Source organism: Pan paniscus, chromosome 11 (genome assembly GCF_029289425.2).
Source record: "Pan paniscus chromosome 11, NHGRI_mPanPan1-v2.0_pri, whole genome shotgun sequence".
NCBI lineage: Eukaryota > Metazoa > Chordata > Mammalia > Primates > Hominidae > Pan > Pan paniscus.
The window spans coordinates 38811094-38832361 of record NC_073260.2 but is presented as its reverse complement, the minus strand read 5'-3'; the positions used below and the strand labels follow the sequence as shown (position 1 = coordinate 38832361).

The 21268-nt window shown below is 39.4% G+C and overlaps 1 protein-coding gene across 1 annotated transcript in view; it reads left to right on the top strand.

Moving 5' to 3' along the window:
* Window positions 1–21268, top strand: part of TMEFF1 (transmembrane protein with EGF like and two follistatin like domains 1) — a 106554-nt gene that overhangs the window by 57847 nt on the left and 27439 nt on the right. The window contains exons 6-7 of the mRNA XM_024930007.5: window positions 16729–16877; window positions 19076–19141. Coding sequence (XP_024785775.2) covers window positions 16729–16877; window positions 19076–19141 — 215 coding nt within the window. The remainder of the gene's footprint in view (window positions 1–16728; window positions 16878–19075; window positions 19142–21268) is intronic.

Genomic DNA, 21268 nt, shown 5'->3' with positions numbered 1-21268 from the left:
ATTCAACAACCCTTCATGCTAAAAACTCTCAATAAATTAGGTATTGATGGGACATATTTCAAAATAATAAGAGCTATCTATGACAAACCCACAGCCAATATCATACTGAATGGGCAAAAACTGGAAGCATTCCCTTTGAAAACTGGCACAAGACAGGGATGCCCTCTCTCACCACTCCTATTCAACATAGTATTGGAAGTTCTGGCCAGGGTAATTAGGCAGGAGAAGAAAATAAAGGGTATTCAATTAGGAAAAGAGGAAGTCAAATTGTCCCTGTTTGCAGACGACATGATTGTATATCTAGAAAACCCGATTGTCTCAGCCCAAAATCTCCTTAAGCTGATAAACAACTTCAGCAAAGTCTCAGGATACAAAATCAGTGTACAAAAATCACAAGCATTCTTATACACCAACAACAGACAAACAGAGAGCCAAATCATGAGTGAACTCCCATTCACAATTGCTTCAAAGAGAATAAAATACCTAGGAATCCAACTTACAAGGGATGTGAAGGACCTCTTCAAGGAGAACTACAAACCACTGCTCAATAAAATAAAAGAGGATACAAACAAATGGAAGAACATTCCATGCTCATGGGTAGGAAGAATCAGTATCGTGAAAATGGCCATACTGCCCAAGGTAATTTATAGATTCAATGCCATCCCCATCAAGCTACCAATGCCTTTCTTCACAGAATTGGAAAAAACTACTTTAAAATTCATATGGAACCAAAAAAGAGCCCGCATTGCCAAGTCAATCCTAAGCCAAAAGAACAAAGCTGGAGGCATCACACTACCTGACTTCAAACTATACTACAAGGCTACAGTAACCAAAACAGCATGGTACTGGTACCAAAACAGAGAGAGAGATCAATGGAACAGAACAGAGCCCTCAGAAATAACGCCGCATATCTACAACTATCTGATCTTTGACAAACCTGAGAAAAACAAGCAATGGGGAAAGGATTCCCTATTTAATAAATGGTGCTGGGAAAACTGGCTAGCCATATGTAGAAAGCTGAAACTGGATCCCTTCCTTACACCTTATACAAAAATCAATTCAAGATGGATTAAAGACTTAAACGTTAGACCTAAAACCGTAAAAACCCTAGAAGAAAACCTAGGCATTACCATTCAGGACATAGGCATGGGCAAGGACTTCATGTCTAAAACACCAAAAGCAATGGCAACAAAAGCCAAAATTGACAAATGGGATCTAATTAAACTAAAGAGCTTCTGCACAGCAAAAGAAACTACTATCAGAGTGAACAGGCAACCTACAAAATGGGAGAAAATTTTCACAACCTACTCATCTGACAAAGGGCTAATATCCAGAATCTACAATGAACTCAAACAAATTTACAAGAAAAAAACAACCCCATCAAAAAGTGGGCAAAGGACATGAACAGACACTTCTCAAAAGAAGACATTTATGCAGCCAAAAAACACATGAAAAAATGCTCATCATCACTGGCCATCAGAGAAATGCAAATCAAAACCACAATGAGATACCATCTCACACCAGTTAGAATGGCAATCATTAAAAAGTCAGGAAACAACAGGTGCTGGAGAGGATGTGGAGAAATAGGAACACTTTTACACTGTTGGTGGGACTGTAAACTAGTTCAACCACTGTGGAAGTCAGTGTGGCGATTCCTCAGGGATCTAGAACTGGAAATACCATTTGACCCAGCCATCCCATTACTGGGTATATACCCAAATGACTATAAATCATGCTGCTATAAAGACACATGCACATGTATGTTTATTGTGGCATTATTCACAATAGCAAAGACTTGGAACCAACCCAAATGTCCAACAGTGATAGACTGGATTAAGAAAATGTGGCATATATATACCATGGAATACTATGCAGCCATAAAAAATGATGAGTTCATGTCCTTTGTAGGGACATGGATGAAATTGGAAATCATCATTGTCAGTAAACTATTGCAAGAACAAAAAACAAAACACTGCATATTCTCACTCATAGGTGGGAATTGAACAATGAGATCACATGGACACAGGAAGGGGAATATCACACTCTGGGGACTGTTGTGGGGTGGGGGGAGGGGGGAGGGATAGCATTAGGAGATATACCTAATGCTAGATGACGATTTAGTGGGTGCAGCGCACCAGCATGGCACATGTATACATATGCAACTAACCTGCACAATGTGCACATGTACCCTAGAACTTAAAGTATAATAATAATAAAAAAAATGCCTGGATCCGATGCTATCTTTAAGGGACTTTTTAAGAACAACTGATTTAGTTTCTTTAATGATTAGTGTACCCTTAAGGTTCTATTTCCTTTTTTGTTAGAACTTGATAGAATTTTTAAAAAGTTGCTCATTTCACCTAGAGTTTCAAACTTGCTGGCATAATGTTGTTTACAATAACCTTTTATTATCTTTTAAATCATAATCCCTGTTGAAGTTTTAGTCTGTTTCATTACTGATACTGCTTTTTATCTTTTTCTCTCTCAGGAAAAAGCCTGCAGAAAAGCTTGCGTTATCAATTTGAAAGTCTTTTCAAAGAACCAACTTTTGGTTTTACTAACCTCTGTTGTAACTTTTAAATTTCTGTTGTTATATATTTTCCTTCTTTTTGTTTTTATTGGCTTTTTTTTCTGTTGTTCATTTTCTAACTTTTTAAATGGATGCTTAGTTTTATTTTTTATCTTTTTATTTTATTTATTTATTTTTTGAGACAGAGTCTCGCTCAGTCGCCAGGCTGGAGTGCAGTGGTGCGATCTTGTTTCACTGCAACCTCCGCCTCCTGGGTTGAAGCGATTCTCCTGCCTCAGCCTCCCGAGTAGCTGGGATTACAGGCGTGCACCACCATGCCCAGCTAATGTTTGTATTTTTAGTAGAGATGAGGTTTCACCATGTTGGCCAGGATGGTCTTGATCTCCTGACCTCATGATCCACCCACCTCGACCTCCTAAAGTGCTGGGATTACAGGCGTGAGCCACCACTCCCGGCCTTTATCTATTCTTTTGAGAAAAAACTTTGAGGTGAGGGATGGAACCAGGAGGCTGTGTGGGGAAGTGTTTCAGGAAGAGGGAAAGCCTGAGGCAGGAGTGTCCCTAGTGTGTTAGAAAGAAAAGTGGGAGTGTTAGAAGTGGATGTGGTAGAGTTTCATGAAAAATTTTATGATAAACATGAAAAATGCCTTTTCATGTGGTACTTTCCATGCTCAGATATTTATTTGGTATAACAGCTGTAATGAATAGAGAAAACACTGGTCTCAGCCCCTCACTGGTTTTTTGATCGGGGGCTTTTAGATTTCCTTCATATTCAGTTTCTGTATTGATAATTTAGAATTGTCAGGGTTAGATGAGGCAAATGTGACTATACCCACACAGTAGGTGCAGAGTAAATGTAGTTAAATGTTTCAAATTCAGCATATTTATTAAAGAGTGATTTCTATTCATTTGAGTGCACGCTTCTGTGCTTTGGGCATCCTGACCTCTGCTACGCTTGGCAGTCTGCAAACAGCTGTAATCACTATAATCAGTAGTATCCGTGGCCTCTGGAGTCTAATATTTTCCTCCTTTGCTCATTGTTTCACTGAGCTGGACTTTACTTGAAATGGTAATTTAATCTTCTTTCTTTGTATGCCATTGAAAACAGTAGTGATTGTTTTCACTGTTGTTAGTCTTAGATGAAGTGGTACCATCCCACTAAGGAGCACTGTCTTTTTCATACATTTGATCAAGGCATTTCCTGGTTGGGCTGCAATACCCACTATAAACAATGCCACTTGTTAAACAAGTGATTACTTGTTTCTTATTGGACTGGTATGGTATTTTGCTATGTTGCTGTCATTTTCTTCCATTAACCACCATTTCTATTTAACTGCCATCCCAGTTTTGCCCACTTTTATCCTTTAGGTCAGGGTGGGCAAAATTTTTTTGTAAAGGGCTAGATGGTAAATATATCAGGCTTAGCAGGCCACATGTGGTCTTCACCATACCTAACCTTTTAGAAATGTGAAAACCATTTTTAGCTTCTGGGTGTGCAAAAACAGACATTGGTCTGGACTGACCCACTTCTGTAATTGCCAGGATTGATCCCTACTTTAAACCATCCATCTATATATATATTTTTAATATATGGTAAAATGACAGCAAATAGTGCCTTTATTCCAGGTTGAGCTGTACTTTTTTCCCCCTTGTTGTTTCTTAATTCCTTTTATTTTTCATTACTTCTTCATTTTCTTCACCTTTGTGTTTTCCACCTGTGTTCTCCATGAATCAAGACATCTGTTATGCTTAGTGAAGGCTTTGTTTTATCCCTTTCCTTAATTACTTAATTCATATCATTTAAAAATGTTTCCCATTCCTTGGGGGCATATTGAAAGGAAAGAAGCCCTTCCCTTTTTTGGATCATCCCTTTTATTACCTTTCTCTCATTTTCCTTTACTAATAGGAATGTACCAGAAAATCTAACGGGGCTGAATGTGGTGGCTCACACCTGTAATCCCAGCACTTTGGGAGGCCGAGGTGGGGGAATCACTTGGGGTCAGGAGTTGGAGACCAGCCTGGCCAACATGGCCAAACCCTGCCTCTACCAAAAATACAAAAATTAGCCAGGCATGATGGCATGTGCCTGTAATCTTAGCTACTTGGGAGGCTGAGGCAGGCTTGGACCTGGGAGGCGGAGGTTGCAGTGAGCTGAGATTGTGCCACTGCACTCCAGCCTGAACGACAGAGTGAGACCGTATCTCAAAAAACAAAACAAAACTAAACTAACAACCACAAAGAAGAAAATCTGTTAACTTTACCAGATTGCTCTTTGAAATTAATTTTCTCTTCTCCTTTGCCTGATTTGACCCCCTCTATTCTGCTACTCTTTTTCACATTATTTCACTGCAGCTTACCTGTAGCCATGAGAATAATCATTCTCAAATATTGTTTTTATTATATTACGCCTTTAAAGACAAATATATATTTAGATTTGATATTTAATATAGTAATTTGGAATTTGGAGGGTATTTTAACAACCTTCTTTTATTTTGATATATTAAAAAACAATATCTTCTGTGGAAACGAGCATGGGCTCTCTCAAATGTAGCAGTGTGTATATAGATCAGGCTATGTTTATTAGTGCTAGAAGCGTGTCATTTATTTCAAAAGTAAAACTAATGGTATGTGTATATCAAGACCCTATTGAGAGAATCTGAAATACTGTTCTTTAGTAGAAAAAAATAGGTTAAATCTTTGAAAGCCCATTTCTAGGGATAATATCTTGGAAGTTTTTATGCAGACCTTGCCTCATATTGTAGGGCTCAAAAAATTTTTTAAATGAAAGTGGTTATTGCATGATTTTTTCTCCTTTATGCTGAGCCTTGAGGAAGAGGAACTGGGAACAAAAAAAAAAAGAAGAGAAATATGGCCTTTCCTTGGAAAATTGAGCAGGGAGGTTCACAATTAATTTAATACCTCAAGTTTTGTTTAAGTAATGGGAAAAGTTTTTGTACATTTGTTTAATATAAAAAGCATTGTCACTAATTTTGGTAATGGGCAAGCCATGATCTTTGAGCCTCTGACCTTTTAGGATTACATTTCTTTTAAGTCTTCTGTTGATTATTAACTTTATTTCTGAGCACATGCTGAGATTGTTAGTAAGAGCATGCTAAATCTAACCTCTTTTTCTTTTTTGGTAGTGTGATAAGATTGTGGTACCAGGGCTGAACCTTAACTGTAATGTATATGAATCTAAGCAAGATAATCATCAATCTGGCTTGGTATACATGACATAGGAAGTCAGGTCAGATGATAGTTGCAATTCTAGCTGGTTAACAACTTTCCTTAAAAGGTGTTCAGTAATGGATTCATTTTTCTAGAAACATTAAGGTAGGTTTCTTAGAATATGACACATGGCTATGTTTATTTTGTTCTAGTCAGTGCATTTATTGATGATGTCAACATTATGAATATGTCAGTCTGAAGAGATGTTACATGATAGAATTAGAGTCTAAAAGATTTCAGCATGCTGAGATAGATAATCTAAAATTTGATAGAGATAAATGTGAAATCCTAACCCTGGGTTTCAGACAATAGTGGTGACATGTTTTGCAGGCCATACCTACAGAGTTGAGTATATTTAAGAAGTTGAGTATGTGTCTAAAGTTTGATGTGGTTATCAGAAAAGTTAATGCAATCCTGCCTGTGTTTATGTAAGCATAGTGTCCAGAACAGTTAAGGTAATAGCTTCTCTGTACTGTAGTCCTTGTTTTGTTCTTGGCCTCATATTATGAGATACTGAATTTGGAGGGTGATGAGGATGATATAACAAATGAATCATTGAATTAACTTCAGGTGAAAACTTATATTCAATATAATGATTATCTTTGAATCTTTAAATGATATTTTGGGCTTATTACATGTAGATTCAGAGGCCAGAGTTAGAGTCAATGGGTGGAAATTAATTAGGATGCATGTTTGGGGCTCAGCCCAGGTAATAACCACTCACCCATGAGATGTACTGCCTTGGTGAGATAGTAAGCTGTCTATTGCTACAGATGCTCTGGCAGGGGCAATGTAACAATAAGGTCACAAATACTGCTGAGAGGAGCCCTGCACTGAGTGGAAGATCAGAATAGATGGCTTTCTAAAGTCCTTTTCAGCATGGCATTCTTTCAATATTTGTTTAGATACAGAGATATTATGACTAAATGTTTGTGCACATGTTTTCACCCACGCATAGTAGATTGTTGTTCTCTGCATTTGTCTGCGCCCCTCCCTTATCCACAACTTTTACCTGAACTCACCTTCTGTGATTGGCTAACTTTATTTTCTTTGGTTCTTTCACCTCTTGTTTTCCAGAAATTAAATTTTTGGTACAATATATATTTTTTGACTTTAGTGAATATTCTTATGAACTAAAATTTTTTTCTGTTTCCTTAATTTTTAAATTATAAAATATATTCAAAAGTGTATGAAAACTAAAATATACACATTTGATTGAATGCGCAAAAATGAAATGAGCTTTTGTGAATCTACCTCCCAAGGCAAGAAACAGAATTTTTTTTTTTTTTGAGACAGACTCTCATGTTGCCAGGCTGGAGTGCAGTGGCGCAGTATCAGTTCACTGCAACCTCCGCCTCCTGGTTTCAAATGATTCTCCTGTCTCAGCCTCCCAAGTAGCTGGGACTACAGGTGCCTGCCACCACGCCCGGCTAATTTTGTTTTTGTAGTTTTAGTAGAGATGGGGTTTCACCATGTTGGCCAGTATGGTCTCCATCTCTTGACCTTGTGATCCACCCGCCTCGGCCTCCCAAAGTGTTGGGATTACAGGCGTGAGCCTCTGCGCCCGGCCAGAAACAGAATTTTAGCAGTACAGTCGTCTGTCAGTATTTGGGGGGAATTCGTTCTGATACTCCCCTCAAATACCAAAATCTCAGGATGCTCAAAGCCCTGCAGTCGGCCCTGAGGATATGGAAGGCAGACTGTACTTCAGGGCCTCCCATGTCTCTCTCTAATTGCATCTTTCTCTCACCCACATGCTATACTGCATTTTGCAGAAATTATTCCCTTCCTTTCTTTATAGTTTATCACATATGATAGGTCCCTTAATGATCTATAATCTGGCTTTTGATTGCTTTTGTATTTTGTATAAATGGAATCATGCTATATGCATTCTTCTTGATTTTCTCGTGCACAGCATTATGTTTTTGAGATTCATTTATGTTGATGCACATAGCTGTAGTTAATTCAGTTTTACTGCTTGTTGAATTTGATTGTTTGCCTGTACCACATTCTTTTACAGTCCATTTTACTTTCGACGTTTGGATTATTCCAGTCTTTTGTTTTCATGAATAATACTGCTGTGAATATTCTTTCACATTTTCTGGTATACACGAGTAGGAGATATTCTTTTTTTTTTTTTTTTTTTTTTTTTAGACAGAGTTTTGCTCTGTCGCCCAGGCTGGAGTGCACTGGCTCAATCTCAGCTCATCGCAACCTCCACCTCTCAGGTTTAGGTGATTTTCATGCTTCACAGCCTCCTGAGTAACTGGGATTACAGGTGCCTACCACCATGCCCGGCTAATTTTTGTATTTTAGTAGAGACAGGGTTTCGCCATGTTGGCCAGGCTGGTCTTGAACTTCTGATCTCAAGTGATCTGCCTGCCTCATCCTCCCAAAGTGCTGGGATTACAGGCATGAACCTTTGAGCCTGGCCTGTGTGTAGGAGATTTTCAAGGGCCTTGCCTTGTTGTGAAGTTGTTGGGCGTGTGCAAGTCTAGTTTTTCGTCAGAATGCCTGTTTCCCAAAGTTGCTGTCCCAGTAAGCTTTCCTACTGTGTCCGGAATTGGTGGGTTTTTGGTCTCGCCAACTTCAAGAATGAAGCTGCGGACCCTCGCGATGAGTGTTACGGTTCTTAAAGATGGTATGTCCGGAGTTTGTTCCTTCAGATGTTCAGCTGTGTCTGGAGTTTCTTCCTTCTGGTGGGTTCGTAGTCTTGCTGTCTTCAGGAGTGAAACTGCAGACCTTTGCGATGAGTGTTACAGCTCTTAAAGGCAGCGCGTCTGGAGTTGTTCGTTCCTTCTGGTGGGTTTGTGGTCTTGCTGGCTTCAGGAGTGAAGCTGCAGACCTTCACGGTGAGTGTTACAGCTCATAAAGGTGGCGCAGACCCAAAGAGTGAGCAGCAGCAAGATTTATTGGGAAGAGCGAAAGAACAAAGCTTCCGCAGCGTGGAAGGGTACCTGAGCGGGTTGCCACTGCTGGCTTGGGCAGCCTGCATTTATTCCCTTATCTGACCCCACCCACATCCTGCAGATTGGTCCATTTTACAGAGAGCTGATTGGTCCGTTTTACAGGGGGCTGATTGGTCCATTTTACATAGCACTGATTGGTCCGTTTTGACAGAGTGCTGATTGCTGCATTTACAAACCTTTAGCTAGACACAAAAGTTCTCCAAGTCCCCTACCCAATTAGCTACACACAGAGCGCTGATGGGTGTGTTTACAAACCTTTAGCTAGACAGAGTGCTGATTGGTGCATTTACAAACCTCTAGCTAGACACAGAGTGCTGATTGGGTGCGTTTACAAACCTTTAGCTAGACAGAAAAGTTCTCCAAGTCCCCTACCCCATTAGCTAGACACAGAGCACTGATTGGCACATTTACAATCCTTTAGCTGGACATAAAAGTTCTCCAAGTCCCCACCCGATCTTTAGCTAGACACAAAAGTTCTCCAAGTCCCCACCAGATTAGCTAGACACAGAGCACTGATTGGTGCGTTTACAAACCTCTAGCTAGACATAGAGTGTTGATTGGTGCGTTTACAATCCTTTAGCTAGACAGAAAAGTTCTCCAAGTCCCCACCTGACCTAGAAGCCCAGCCGGCTTCACCTCTCAATGGCACTTGCCTCGGGACCTTGCGGCACCTAGCCTGGGCACTCCAGCAGCCCAGAGGGAGCTTGTTCCCTGATGAAGCCCAGCAGGCACCAGCCGGCCTTGCCAAGTGCCCACCCGTGCCTCCCCCTCCCCCTGCCCACCTCCCCGCTAGCAGAGGGAGCCGGCTCCGGCCTTGGCCAGCCCCAGAGAGGGGCCCCCACAGTGCAGTGGCAGACTGAAGGGCTCCTCAAGCAGGGCCAGAGCGGATGTCGAGGCCAAGGAGGTGCTGAGAGCGAGCAAGGGCTGCTAGCACGTTGTCACCTCTCACTACCAGCAGAGGATGAGAATTCCCTTAGCTCCTCATCCTTGCCAGTACTTGGGTTTTGTCCTTGTTTTCGACTTTTGCCAATTTAGTGAGTGTGGATGGTATCTCATTGTGATTTTAATTTTAAGTTTTCTGATTCTTAATGAGGTTGAATATCTTTTCACATATGTTGTTCTTATATGTTTCCTCTTTTATTTCTATTTATTTTTTTGCTCCCCTTTCCCATTGATCACATATATTATTTAAAAAATTGATTTGTATTTATGTATTCTGGATACTACTTATTTGTTGATTATGTGGGCTATGTTTATCTTTTTGTTTGTAACTTGTCTTCTTATTCTCTTTATGGGGCATTGTTTATTTCAAATTCCTCAGTCTTATATTTGATCTCCTAAATCTTTATAGTTTTTGACTTTCACATTTAGGTCTTCAATTCATTATGAATTAAGGAAATCATCAAACAGAAAAGGAGAAAAATGATGAACCCCTACCCATTTATTCATCTTCAAAAGTCTAATTCTGTTACATCTTTTCTTCCATCCTTACCTTTTTTTGGGAAGTATTTAAAGCAAATCCCAGCATCAAGTCACCTTACCTGTTAAGATTTCAGTTTTGCTGATATTTTTTCTGCTTGGTATATGAGTTGCTGAGAGAGGTGTGTTAAACCCTATCATGGTGGATTTGGCAATTTCGTTTTTTTTTTTTTCTTTCTTTCTTTTTTTTTTTTTGAGATGGAGTCTTACACTGTTGCCCAGGCTGGAGTGCAGTGGCGCTATCTTGGCTCACCACAACTTCTGCCTCCCAAGTTCGAGTGATTCTCCTGCCTCAGCTTCCCAAGTAGCTGGGATTACAGGTGCCTGCCACTACACCCAACTAATTTTTTGTGTTTTTAGTAGAGATGGGTTTCACTACGTTGGCCAGGTGGGTCTCAAACTCCTCACCTCGTGATCTGCCTGCCTCAGCCTCCCAGAGTGCTGAGATTGATTACAGGTGTGAGCCACCACGCCTGGCCGGATTTGGCAATTTCTTATTGTGGTTATATCAGTTTTCACTTTATAGGTTTTGAGACTATCTTAAAATGTTTAGAATTATATTATCCTGCTGAATAAAATATTTTTATTATTATGAAGGGATTTTCTTTAATTCCTATAATCCTTTTTGACCTAAAATCTTTTATATCTGTTATTAAATATAACCATATGAGGTTTCTTCTATACCCAGGGTGATGTATCTCTTTCACTCTCCTATTATTTTGAACTTTTGGTGTCATCATTTTAACATGTATCTTACAAGCAACATATAGCTGGCTTTTGTATTTTTATCCAGCCAACTACCTTTGTTATTTAATTGGAAAATGTGGTCAACTTAAATATATTGTGAATACTGATTTTTTTTTCTTATTTTATACTTTTGTCTTGCTTTTCCTTTTTCTTTTTCCTTTCTTGCCTTTTTTGGATTTTTTTTTCTCTAGTAGTTTTGAAGTTATGGATTTTCCTTCTTGTAATGGTAACCTCAGCAATTTTAACATGCATATTCAGCTTATCACAATCTAAATTTCCTTAATGTCACTGTTCTCCTTAAACACTTGAATTTCAATTCCTCCAAACTTGTGTGCTATTGTTATCATCATGTATTTTAATTTCCAGCTTAAAAAAATTTAACCACACAGAGCACTGTTGTTCTTATATTACCCATGTATTTAGATCTTTGTTCTTCATTCGTATTTGCATCTCAGACTTTCCTTAAAGGATCATTTTTCTATTGCCTTTAGAATTTCCTTTACTGACAGTCAGCAGGTGACAAATTTTGTAACTTTTTACTCCTTCCAAGTTACTTTTATTTTACCCTTATTCTCAAAAGATTTGTCTTAAATAGAATTATGTTCTACCTTAGCACATAGCAGGTACTATTTCACTTTTAGCTATAAACAATTTGGCTTCAGTATTGCTTTTGAAAAGTCAGTTTCCCTCTTATTCTTACTTCGCTGAAGGTAATCTTTCTCTTCTTTCTGGCTGCTTTTAAAATATTCTTTTTCTCATTATAAAATTCCACTATGATATTTCAGTATGTGGATCCATTTTTAGTAATCCTGTTTGGGATTCATTGGGCTTCTTGGATATTTAGATGAGTATCTTTTTTAGTTTTAGAAAGTTTGAAGAGAAGTTGCTGAGAATATTTTCCTGCCTCATTTTCTTAACTCCTGGAATGCTAATGAGATTTTTGTTAGATCTTCTGACTCTTCCATTTCTCTCTCTCTCTCTTTTTTTTTTTTTTTTTTTTGAGACAGCATTTCACTCTTGTTGCCTAGGCTGGAGTGCAGTGGTGTGATCTTGGCTCAGCGCAACCTCCGCCTCCTGGCTTCAAGCGATTCTCCTGCCTCAGCCTCCCGAGTAGCTGGGATTACAGGCATGTGCCACCATGCCTGGCTAATTTTGTATTTTTAGTAGAGACAGGGTGTCTCCATGTTGGTCAGGCTGGTCACGAACTCCTGACCTCAGGTGATTCGCCCACCTTGGCCTCCCAAAGTGCTGGGATTATAAGGGTGAGCCACCGCGCCCAGCCCATGTCTCTTTTTTAAATATGCACCATGTCTTAGACTCTCTGCTGTGGTCTGGTTAATTTCCTCTGACCTGTCTTCTAATTCACTAATTCTCCTTTAGCTTCTCTAATCAGCTGTTAAATCTGCCCATTGCATTTCTTATATCTAGTAATATATTGTTTATTTCTGGAAGTTCTGTTTGGTTCTTTTAAAAATCGATTTGTTCTCCTCATGGTGTTTTATTTCTTTGTTGTGGGTATGTGACTGAATGTGTCTCTGTGGGCTGAGCTGCATATTTTTCTCAGAATTGTATCTGTGGAAAATCATTTAGGTCTAGGATGAAATTGAGTTTCTCCAGAGAAGATTGCATCTGCTTCTGTCATTTGCCTACAGCAGGGGTGTGTCCAATCATTTGACTTCCCTGGGCTACATTGGAAGAAGAATAATTGTCTTGGGCTGCACATAAAATAAACTAACACTAACATAGCTGATGAAGTAAACACACACACACACACACACACATCTCATAATGTTTTAAGAAAGTTTATTAATTTGTGTTGGGCTACATTCAAAGCCATCCTGGGCTGTGGGTTGGACAAGCTTGGCCTAGAGCCTCTTCTAGTCCTTGACCCCTTAAAATTAATTCTGGGTTTGAGATTTTTCAAAACAACCAAGTAGTATTTTAAGTTGTAATTAAAACTTAATTACAGCCCTGTGTGAGGGCTGGCTTGTGGCTTTGAATTCTCAGGGGAGCTGGTTTTCTTTTTGTTTTTCAAAGTTATGGGTCAGTGCAACCTTTTTAATTTTTTAAATAGTCCCTTTGGAATATGACAGCTCATTTCCAGTTTACCTTCATGCTGAGATATATATATATATAACTTTTTTAGGGTCTCCAGACTCCCTACCTTAGGTGGGTCAGTGTTCTTTGTCTCATGTTCCCAGAGGCCACCTTAGGTGGATCAGTGTTATTTGTCTCCTGTTCCCAGAGGCCTTGTGTTAGTCTGTTTTCACACTGCTGATAAAGACATACTAGACACTGGGCAATTTGCAAAAGAAAGGGTTTAATTGGATTCACAGTTCCATGTGGCTGGGGAGGCCTCACAATCATGGCAGAAGGCAAAGAGGACCAAGTCACATCTTACATGGATGGCGGCAGGCAAAGAGAGAGCTTGTACAGAGGAACTCCTATTTTTAAAACCATCAGATCTTGTGAGACTCATTCACTATCATGAGAGCAGCACAGGAAAGACCCACCCCCATAATTCAGTCACCTCCTACCGGGTTCCTCCCACGACACGTGGGAATTGTGGGAGTTACAGTTTAAGATGAGATTTGGGTGGGGACACAGCCAAACCATATCATTCCCCTGCTTGCCCCTCCCAAATCTCATGTCCTCACATTTCAAAACCAATCATGCCTTCTCACCAGTCACCCAAAGTCTTAACTCATTTCAGCATTAACTCAAAAGTCCACAGTCCAACATCTCATCTGAGACAAGGCAAGTCCTTTCTGCCTATAAACCTGTAAAATCAAAAGCAAGTTAGTTACTTCCTAGATACAAAGGGAGTACAGGCATTGGGTAAGTACAGCCATTCCAAGTGGCAGAAATTGGCCAAAACAAAGGGGCTATAGGCCCCATGCAGGGCAGTCAAATCTTAAAGTTCTAAAATGATCTCCTTTGACTCCACATCTTGTATCTGGGTCATGCCGATGCAAAAGGTGGGTTCCCATGGTCTTGGGCAGCTCCACCTTTGTGGCTCTGCAGGGTACAGGTGGCTCTGCAGGGTACAGCCTCCGTCTTGGCTGCTTTCATGGGCTGGCATTGAGTGTCTGTGGCTTTTCCAGATGCACAGTGCGAGCTGTCAGTAGATCTGTCATTCTGGGGTCTGGAGGTGGCCCTCTCCTCACAGCTCCACTAGGTGACGCCTCAGTAGAGACTCTGTGTGGCGGCTCTGACCCCACATTTCCCTTCCACGCTGCCCTTGCAGAGGTTCTCCATGAGGGCCCCACCCCTGCAGCAAACTTCTGCCTGGGCATCCAGGCATTTCCATACATCCTCTGAAATCTAGGTGGAGGTTCCCAAACCCCATTTCTTGACTTCTCTGTACCTGCAGGCTTAACATCATGTGGAAGCTGCCAAGGCTTGGGGCTTGTACCCTCTGAAGCCACAGCCCAAGCTCTACATTGGTCCCTTTCAGCCATGGCTGGAGCAGCTGAGATGCAGGGCACCAAGTCCCTAGGCTGCACAGAGCATGGGGATCCTGGGCCCTACCCAGGAAACCATGTTTTCCTCCTACAATGGGAGGGGCTGCCATGAAGACCTCTGACATGCCCTGGAGACATTTTCCCCATTGTTTTGGGGATTAACATTCGACTGCTTGTAACTTATGCAAATTTCTGCAGCTAGCTTGAATTTCTTCTCGAAAAATGGGATTTTCTTTTCTATCACATTGTCAGGCTACAAATTTTCCGAACTTTTGTGCTTTGCTTCCCTTATAAAACTGAATGCCTTTAATAGCACCCAAGTCACCTCTTGAATGCTTTGCTGCTTAGATATTTCTTTCACTGGGTACCCTAAATCATCTCTCTCAAGTTCAAAGTTCTACAGATCTCTAGGGCAGGGGAAAAATGCCACCAATCTCTTTGCTAAAACATAACAAGAGTCACTTTGCTCCAGTTCCCAACAGGTTCCTCATTTCCATCTGTGATCACCTCAGCCTGGACTTTATTGTTTGTGCCACTATCAGCATTTTGGTCAAAGCCATTCAACCAATCTCTAGGAAGTTCCAAACTTTCCCACATTTTCCTGTCTTCTGAGCCCTCCAAACTGTTCCAACTCGTGCCTATTACCCAGTTCCAAAGTCATTTCCACATTTTCAAGTATCTTTTCGGCAGCACCCCACTCTACTGGTACCAGTTTATTGTATTAATCTGTTTTCACGCTGCTGATAAAGATATACCCGAGACTGGGCAAAAGAAAGAGGTTTAACTGGACTCACAGTTCCCCAGACCCACGTGGCTGGGGAGGCCTCACAATCATGGTGGAAGGCAAGGAGGAGCAAGTCACATCTTACGTGGATGGCAGCAGGCAAAAAGAGTGCTTGTGCAGAGAAACTCCCATTTTAAAAACCATCAGATCTCATGACACTCATTCACTATCATGAGAACAGCACAGGAAAGACCTTCCCCCATAATTCAATCCCCCCCCCCCCGCCAGGTTCCTCCCACGACACACGGGAATTGTGGGAGTTACTATTCAAGATGAGATTTGGGTAAGGACACAGCCAAACCACATCAGGCCTGCAAAGCCAAAAAATTGGTAATTGAATTTACCCAGTTTGGCAAATGCCTTCAAAGTGAAAATCAGCTTTAGAGAGCTCAATTGACCTTTCTCTGTGCCTGTGTACTTATAACTTCTGTCCTAAATATTCCTGACTTTCTTACCAACTTGTGAATGTATTTAAGAGAATGTTTTAAAGTGTTTGTCCAGTGTTTTTTGTTGTTTTTATCAGGAAGGTTAGTAAAGGTTCCTAGTCCTCTGTGTTGCTATAAACAGGAGAGTCTCTGTATTTTTATTTTTGTTTCTCTATTCCTAACTAGATTTTACTATTCTTGAGGGGAGTAATCTTGCTTTGGACTTCTTTTGCCTTCTCTGTAGTACAACACTCAGTGTTCAGTGGATGCTCAGTTACACAGATAGACATGTAGCTAGAAAACACTTTTGAGGGTTTCCATTTTACATATTTCATGTCTATTATATTTTTTAACCTTCCCAGTTATTTGGCAAGGTAGGTTATTTATTTATTTAAGACAGGGTCTCACTCTGTCCCCCAGGCTGGAGTACAGTGGTGCAATTATGGCTCACTGCGGCCTCAACCTCCTGGGCTTAAGTGATCCTCCTGCCTCAGCCTTCCAAGTAGTGGAGACCACAGGTACACACCACTGTGCCTGGCTAAGTTTTTTATTTTTTGTAGAGATGGGGTCTTGCTTTGTTTCCTAGGCTGGTCTCAAACTCCTGGGCTCAAGTGATTCTCCTACCTTGGCCTCCCGAAGTGTTGGGATTACAGTCATGAGCCATCATGCCTGGCCATTATTATTACCTCCATTTTACTGATCAGTAAACTAAGACTTAGAGGAAGAATTTGGATACAAATCTGGTAATAACTAGGGGTAGAATTTAGATTTGTGACTATTGACTCATAATTCTGTGTCCTTTACAATGTGCCATTTTGCTATTTAATTAATGTCATTGATATTTGACATCTCCTGATTACTTTATCTAGATATGAAAATTCCAGAGAAACCACTGGATTCATAATATCTTGATGAAATTATCTCTAAATCCTCACCTAAAATTTTTTTAGGTATTTACTTTGCTTAAGCTTTCATCAGTGACTTAAAACAATATATTGACTTCTGTTACAGAAAGCAGAAGAAATAATTGGTCTTTTTTGCTGTTGCAGCATTGTGAAATATTTTTGTTGTAAAATATAGGTAATTTTTGTCTTTTCCAACAGGTGTGTATGTAATATAGATTGCAGTGGATACAGTTTTAATCCTGTGTGTGCTTCTGATGGGAGTTCCTATAACAATCCCTGTTTTGTTCGAGAAGCATCTTGTATAAAGCAAGAACAAATTGATATAAGGCATCTTGGTCATTGCACAGGTAAAATCCATTTTATTTATTCAGAGACCCATCTTTATTATTGTATAAATGTAATCTTATTTGTACATTTGGTAGTGTTTCAAATTTGTAAAATGAGAAATCCTCGAAGCTTTATTTTTTTATTACTTTATATTTCAGATTTTTTATTACTAATTTAGTTTTTTTTTCATTATTTTCATCTTCTCAAGACATAAACCATGCTTCTTGGTTTTTTATTTAGTTAGTTCTTGGTTGCTAGCTGATCCTAACATGGAATTATAATTATTATTTATAGTTCTAATATCATCTCAAATTTGGAATGATTATAGCTATTTAAGAGTTAGATAACTTAATTTCAGTAAAACTATGTTATTGCCATATATTTGTTAAACCTCTTTTTATAGAGCATAATAGTTTACTTTGTTTTTCCATTATCTGTATCATTTTCCCTGTACATATTGTGTATGATACAGATTTTGGTGTGAAGTTAGAGAATGTAAGGAAAAATTATTGCCTTTAGCTTAAAATTCTTTTCACCCTTCTTGCTTTTTGTTATAGCTTAGAAACCATGATACCATATAAGAAAGAGTTTTTGTTTTCCACCCCTACTAGAAATATTCAGTCTCTAAAGTCAGAGTTCCCAATTTTCTTTCCCCAGTAATATTCAGATGAGTTGGGAAGATGGATTATTTCCTCAGTCACATATGTGGGCCAGGCACACTCTCATGGACTAGGATTGTACATCTTTCTTGCTTACTGGTTCCCTTCTTCCTCCCTTTTTAGACTTATTAAAGGGATATTATGTTTTTATCTGAGCTAAAGGGAAAAGGTTGTAAGCCAAAATTTGGTACATTATATTGGTAACAAATTATTTGTGACACACTACACAATTGATTGCAGTACCTCTGGTCTAAACTACCAAAGAATACCCAGGAAGCTCATCAGACAATTTTTAGGTAGGAGTTGAGTGTGGGCATGATAGAGGACACCATTTACTGACAGGGACCCTTCTGGGTAGATGTCCCACTTAGCCTTGGTCTTGAAGAAGTATGGTCCCCCCACCCCAGTGGGGTGGCATTTAGAGCTTGAGTGGGAAGACTAGCTTAGAGAAGGACTATGTTCTCTGAGGAAAAGATGCATATTTGAATGATACTCTACTCTTTGGAATTTCAAGTTCAGAGCACCTGGTCAGTGTATTAGTTCATCCTCACGTTGCTAGAAAGAATTACCTGAGACTGGGTAATTTATAAAGAAAAGAGGTATAATTGGCTTACAGTTCCACAGGCTATACAGGAAGCATGGCTGAGGGCCTCAGGAAACACAATCATGGTGGATGGCAAAGAGGAAGCAGGCACATCTTAACATGGCCGGAAAAGGAGGAAGAGAGAACAAAGGGAGGTGTCATGCACTTTTGTAAACAACTAGGTCTTGTGAGAACTCACTCACTATTATGAGAACAGCGAGAGGGAAATCTGCCCCCCATGATCCAGTCACCTTCCACAAGGCCCCTTTTCCAACGTTGGGGATTACAATTAGACACGGCATTTGGGCAGGGACACAGAACCAAACCATATCAGTCAAGTTTGAGAGTTTAATTGAAATGCATCCTTTAGAGTGATTGGGCCTTAAGTTTTGTCTTAGTCCCCTCTGTAATTTTTCATTCACAAACCTAACTATGTCTTTTGTTTGCCTCCTCCACTAGTACTGGGAAGCTTGTGCTTCTAAACACGTGGTTATGGCTCACTTATAGTCTTCCCAGTCCAGGTGCAGTTCTCAAATCAGGGGTCATTTTTTATAGTAAGTGTTTCATAACACAGCGGAGATTCCCCATTTATCTTAATCTGATATTTCCAGGGTAACAGTGGTAGGAGAAGGTAAATCTTGAGGCAGTTGTCTTTTAGAGAAAGAAAGGGTTAACCCTTTCTTCTCAGAGTAGGTGTTGTTTTAGTTTGCATAGGAAAGAGTTTTTAAAGGAGGCGACATTGGAGCTGAAGTATAGATGAAATTGGCTATTCATCATGCAAAGAGCACTTATACCTAGGATGCCTAGAGGCCTAAGACAGAAATGACATAATTGATTTAGAGAATGGTAGACAACATGAGCAGGATAAGGGGGCAGAGGTTAAGAAGAACTTGGAATAATTTGGAATTATTGGGAGTATCATGATATGACTTAACCATTGTATATATTTTAATTTGAAAACCGTCTTCTCTTACAGATACAGATGACACTAGTTTGTTGGGAAAGAAAGATGATGGACTACAATATCGACCAGATGTGAAAGGTACTGAATCATGCATCTCCAAATTTTGGCCAGCTATGGAAATACGGTCACTAGCTGTCCTTATTAGTTCTGTTTCCATTATAACAACACCTCTAACTTTGCTCTCTATAGTAGTATACCTAACACAGTTAATTATTAGTATTAATAGTAACAGAAACAGCTGAAGTTCATCTCATTTTATAAGGTACTCTCATATGTGCTTTCTTTGATTAAAGTCTGTATTGAGATAATTTTAGATGTACATGCACTTGTAAGAAGTTATACAGAAAGATCTCTCAATATGTTTTATAAAAATCCTCTTTACTCGTCTAGAATCTCCTGTTAACACTTGCCCGATGCCCAGGTCTTTGAACCTTGTTCCTTTGCCTGAAGCTCTTTATTTCCTTTCCTGATTAATTCCTTCTTATCCTTTTAATCTTAGCTTGGAAGTCATTTTATTTTGGGAAATATCCCTTGACTCTGAAGTCTATATTAGATGCCTTTCCTGTATACTCCCCTCTCTGAACACTTAGCCCACTCTATTATAACTGCCTTTTTATTCATCTGTAACCTCCTCTAGGCTATGAGTTCTGTGACGAAGGAGAACCTGTCTGTCATGTTCACTCTGTATCCCTAACCCTAGCCGAATATCTGGTACATAAGTAGGTACTCTGTGCTTGTCTAAAGAGTGGATGTGGCTCAAAGAAGCAGTAGGTTTTATTTACACAAGGTCTCATGTAGTAAAGGTTGGAGCAGAGGCTGGATTCCAGGTCCCTTGACTTCAAGGCCACTGCTCTTTTTGCTTGTTTTCACATCCATTATTTTGTTTGATTCTTATAACTGCTCTTTGATAGGTAAGGACCAATGGGAAGATTGAGGATCAATGAGGTTGTATCTGGTTAACTGAAACAGGTCTATATCTTTGGCCTTCTAGGCCAGGACCTCTATATAATTGCTGAATTACAAGTGCATCATCTATCCATTTGTTTGGTTGCACCATTAAAAGATATGTGATCTATCTTTTATACCTAATTTCTAAACAATATGTAAAATGGGAGTGATAATAGTACCTGTTTCATAGAGTTTCATAAAAACTAAATGAGATAATATATGTTAAGTGCTTTGAACAGTATCGGATATACTTGTAAGTGTTCAACAAATGGTAGCTGTTATCGTTGAGTAATTTGTTACTTCTCTTACTTGAATCATATGAAACCTGAGTTGGTTATAACCCATGAGCTGCTGAAATATGTCTCCTATGTTGAAACAAAATGCTGTATTTAAAATAGAAAATTTCCTGTATTCTCGTAGGAGACAAAATAGGTCAGCTTCAGTTTTATTCACTATATTGATAGTACTTGACTAGAATAGGAAGGCCATTTTTCAGTATTTGGAAGCTCATACTTAGGGCAGTTTGGGGAATTGTGTGTTCTGAAGCACTTGTGTGCCATTGATAATGGATAATTTAGAGCCTAGGCCACTTTTGAGATACTGAAAATGTTTTACACATAAGAATTGATCTCTAATTTAAATGAAATTATCATAGTTAGTAGATATAATTTATTATGTACCTAATTTATACTGGTCATTTTACTGTTTGTAGTTAGAAAGATGTCTAAAATATATGCATCTTTAAAGTTCTTGTGATGTAGTAAATGCAGATAACCAACTTCTAACAAAGTAGAAATTGATTATTGCTGTAAGTGTAGTACAGTTTAAAAGTGCAATAGGAATTCAGAAAAGTCGAGATTAATTTTTGGTGGGGAACAGTGGGAATCTGTGAAATGTCATGGAAGAAGTGGAACTTGAGTGAACCATGAAGGATGAACAGGAGTCAGAAGGATATCTAAGGAGGATAGGAGAGCATGAGCATAGATATGCACACAATGTTATGACGGGATGTGTTGGAGAAAGGTAAGGAATCCTTTGGGCTGGAGAATAGGAGGCTTAAGAGGTAGAAGTAGAAGGCAAGACTAGAAAGACAGCTTGGGGTCAGATTGTGTAGAGTGTTGAATGCTATGCTACTCTAGGGAATTTAGACTTTATTTGTGGGCAGTAGGAAATCATTAGTATATTTGAAAAAAGCAAGGCTACAAAGTTAACCATTTGAAAGAATGATACCTGGCAGGAATATTGTGCATATTGTAT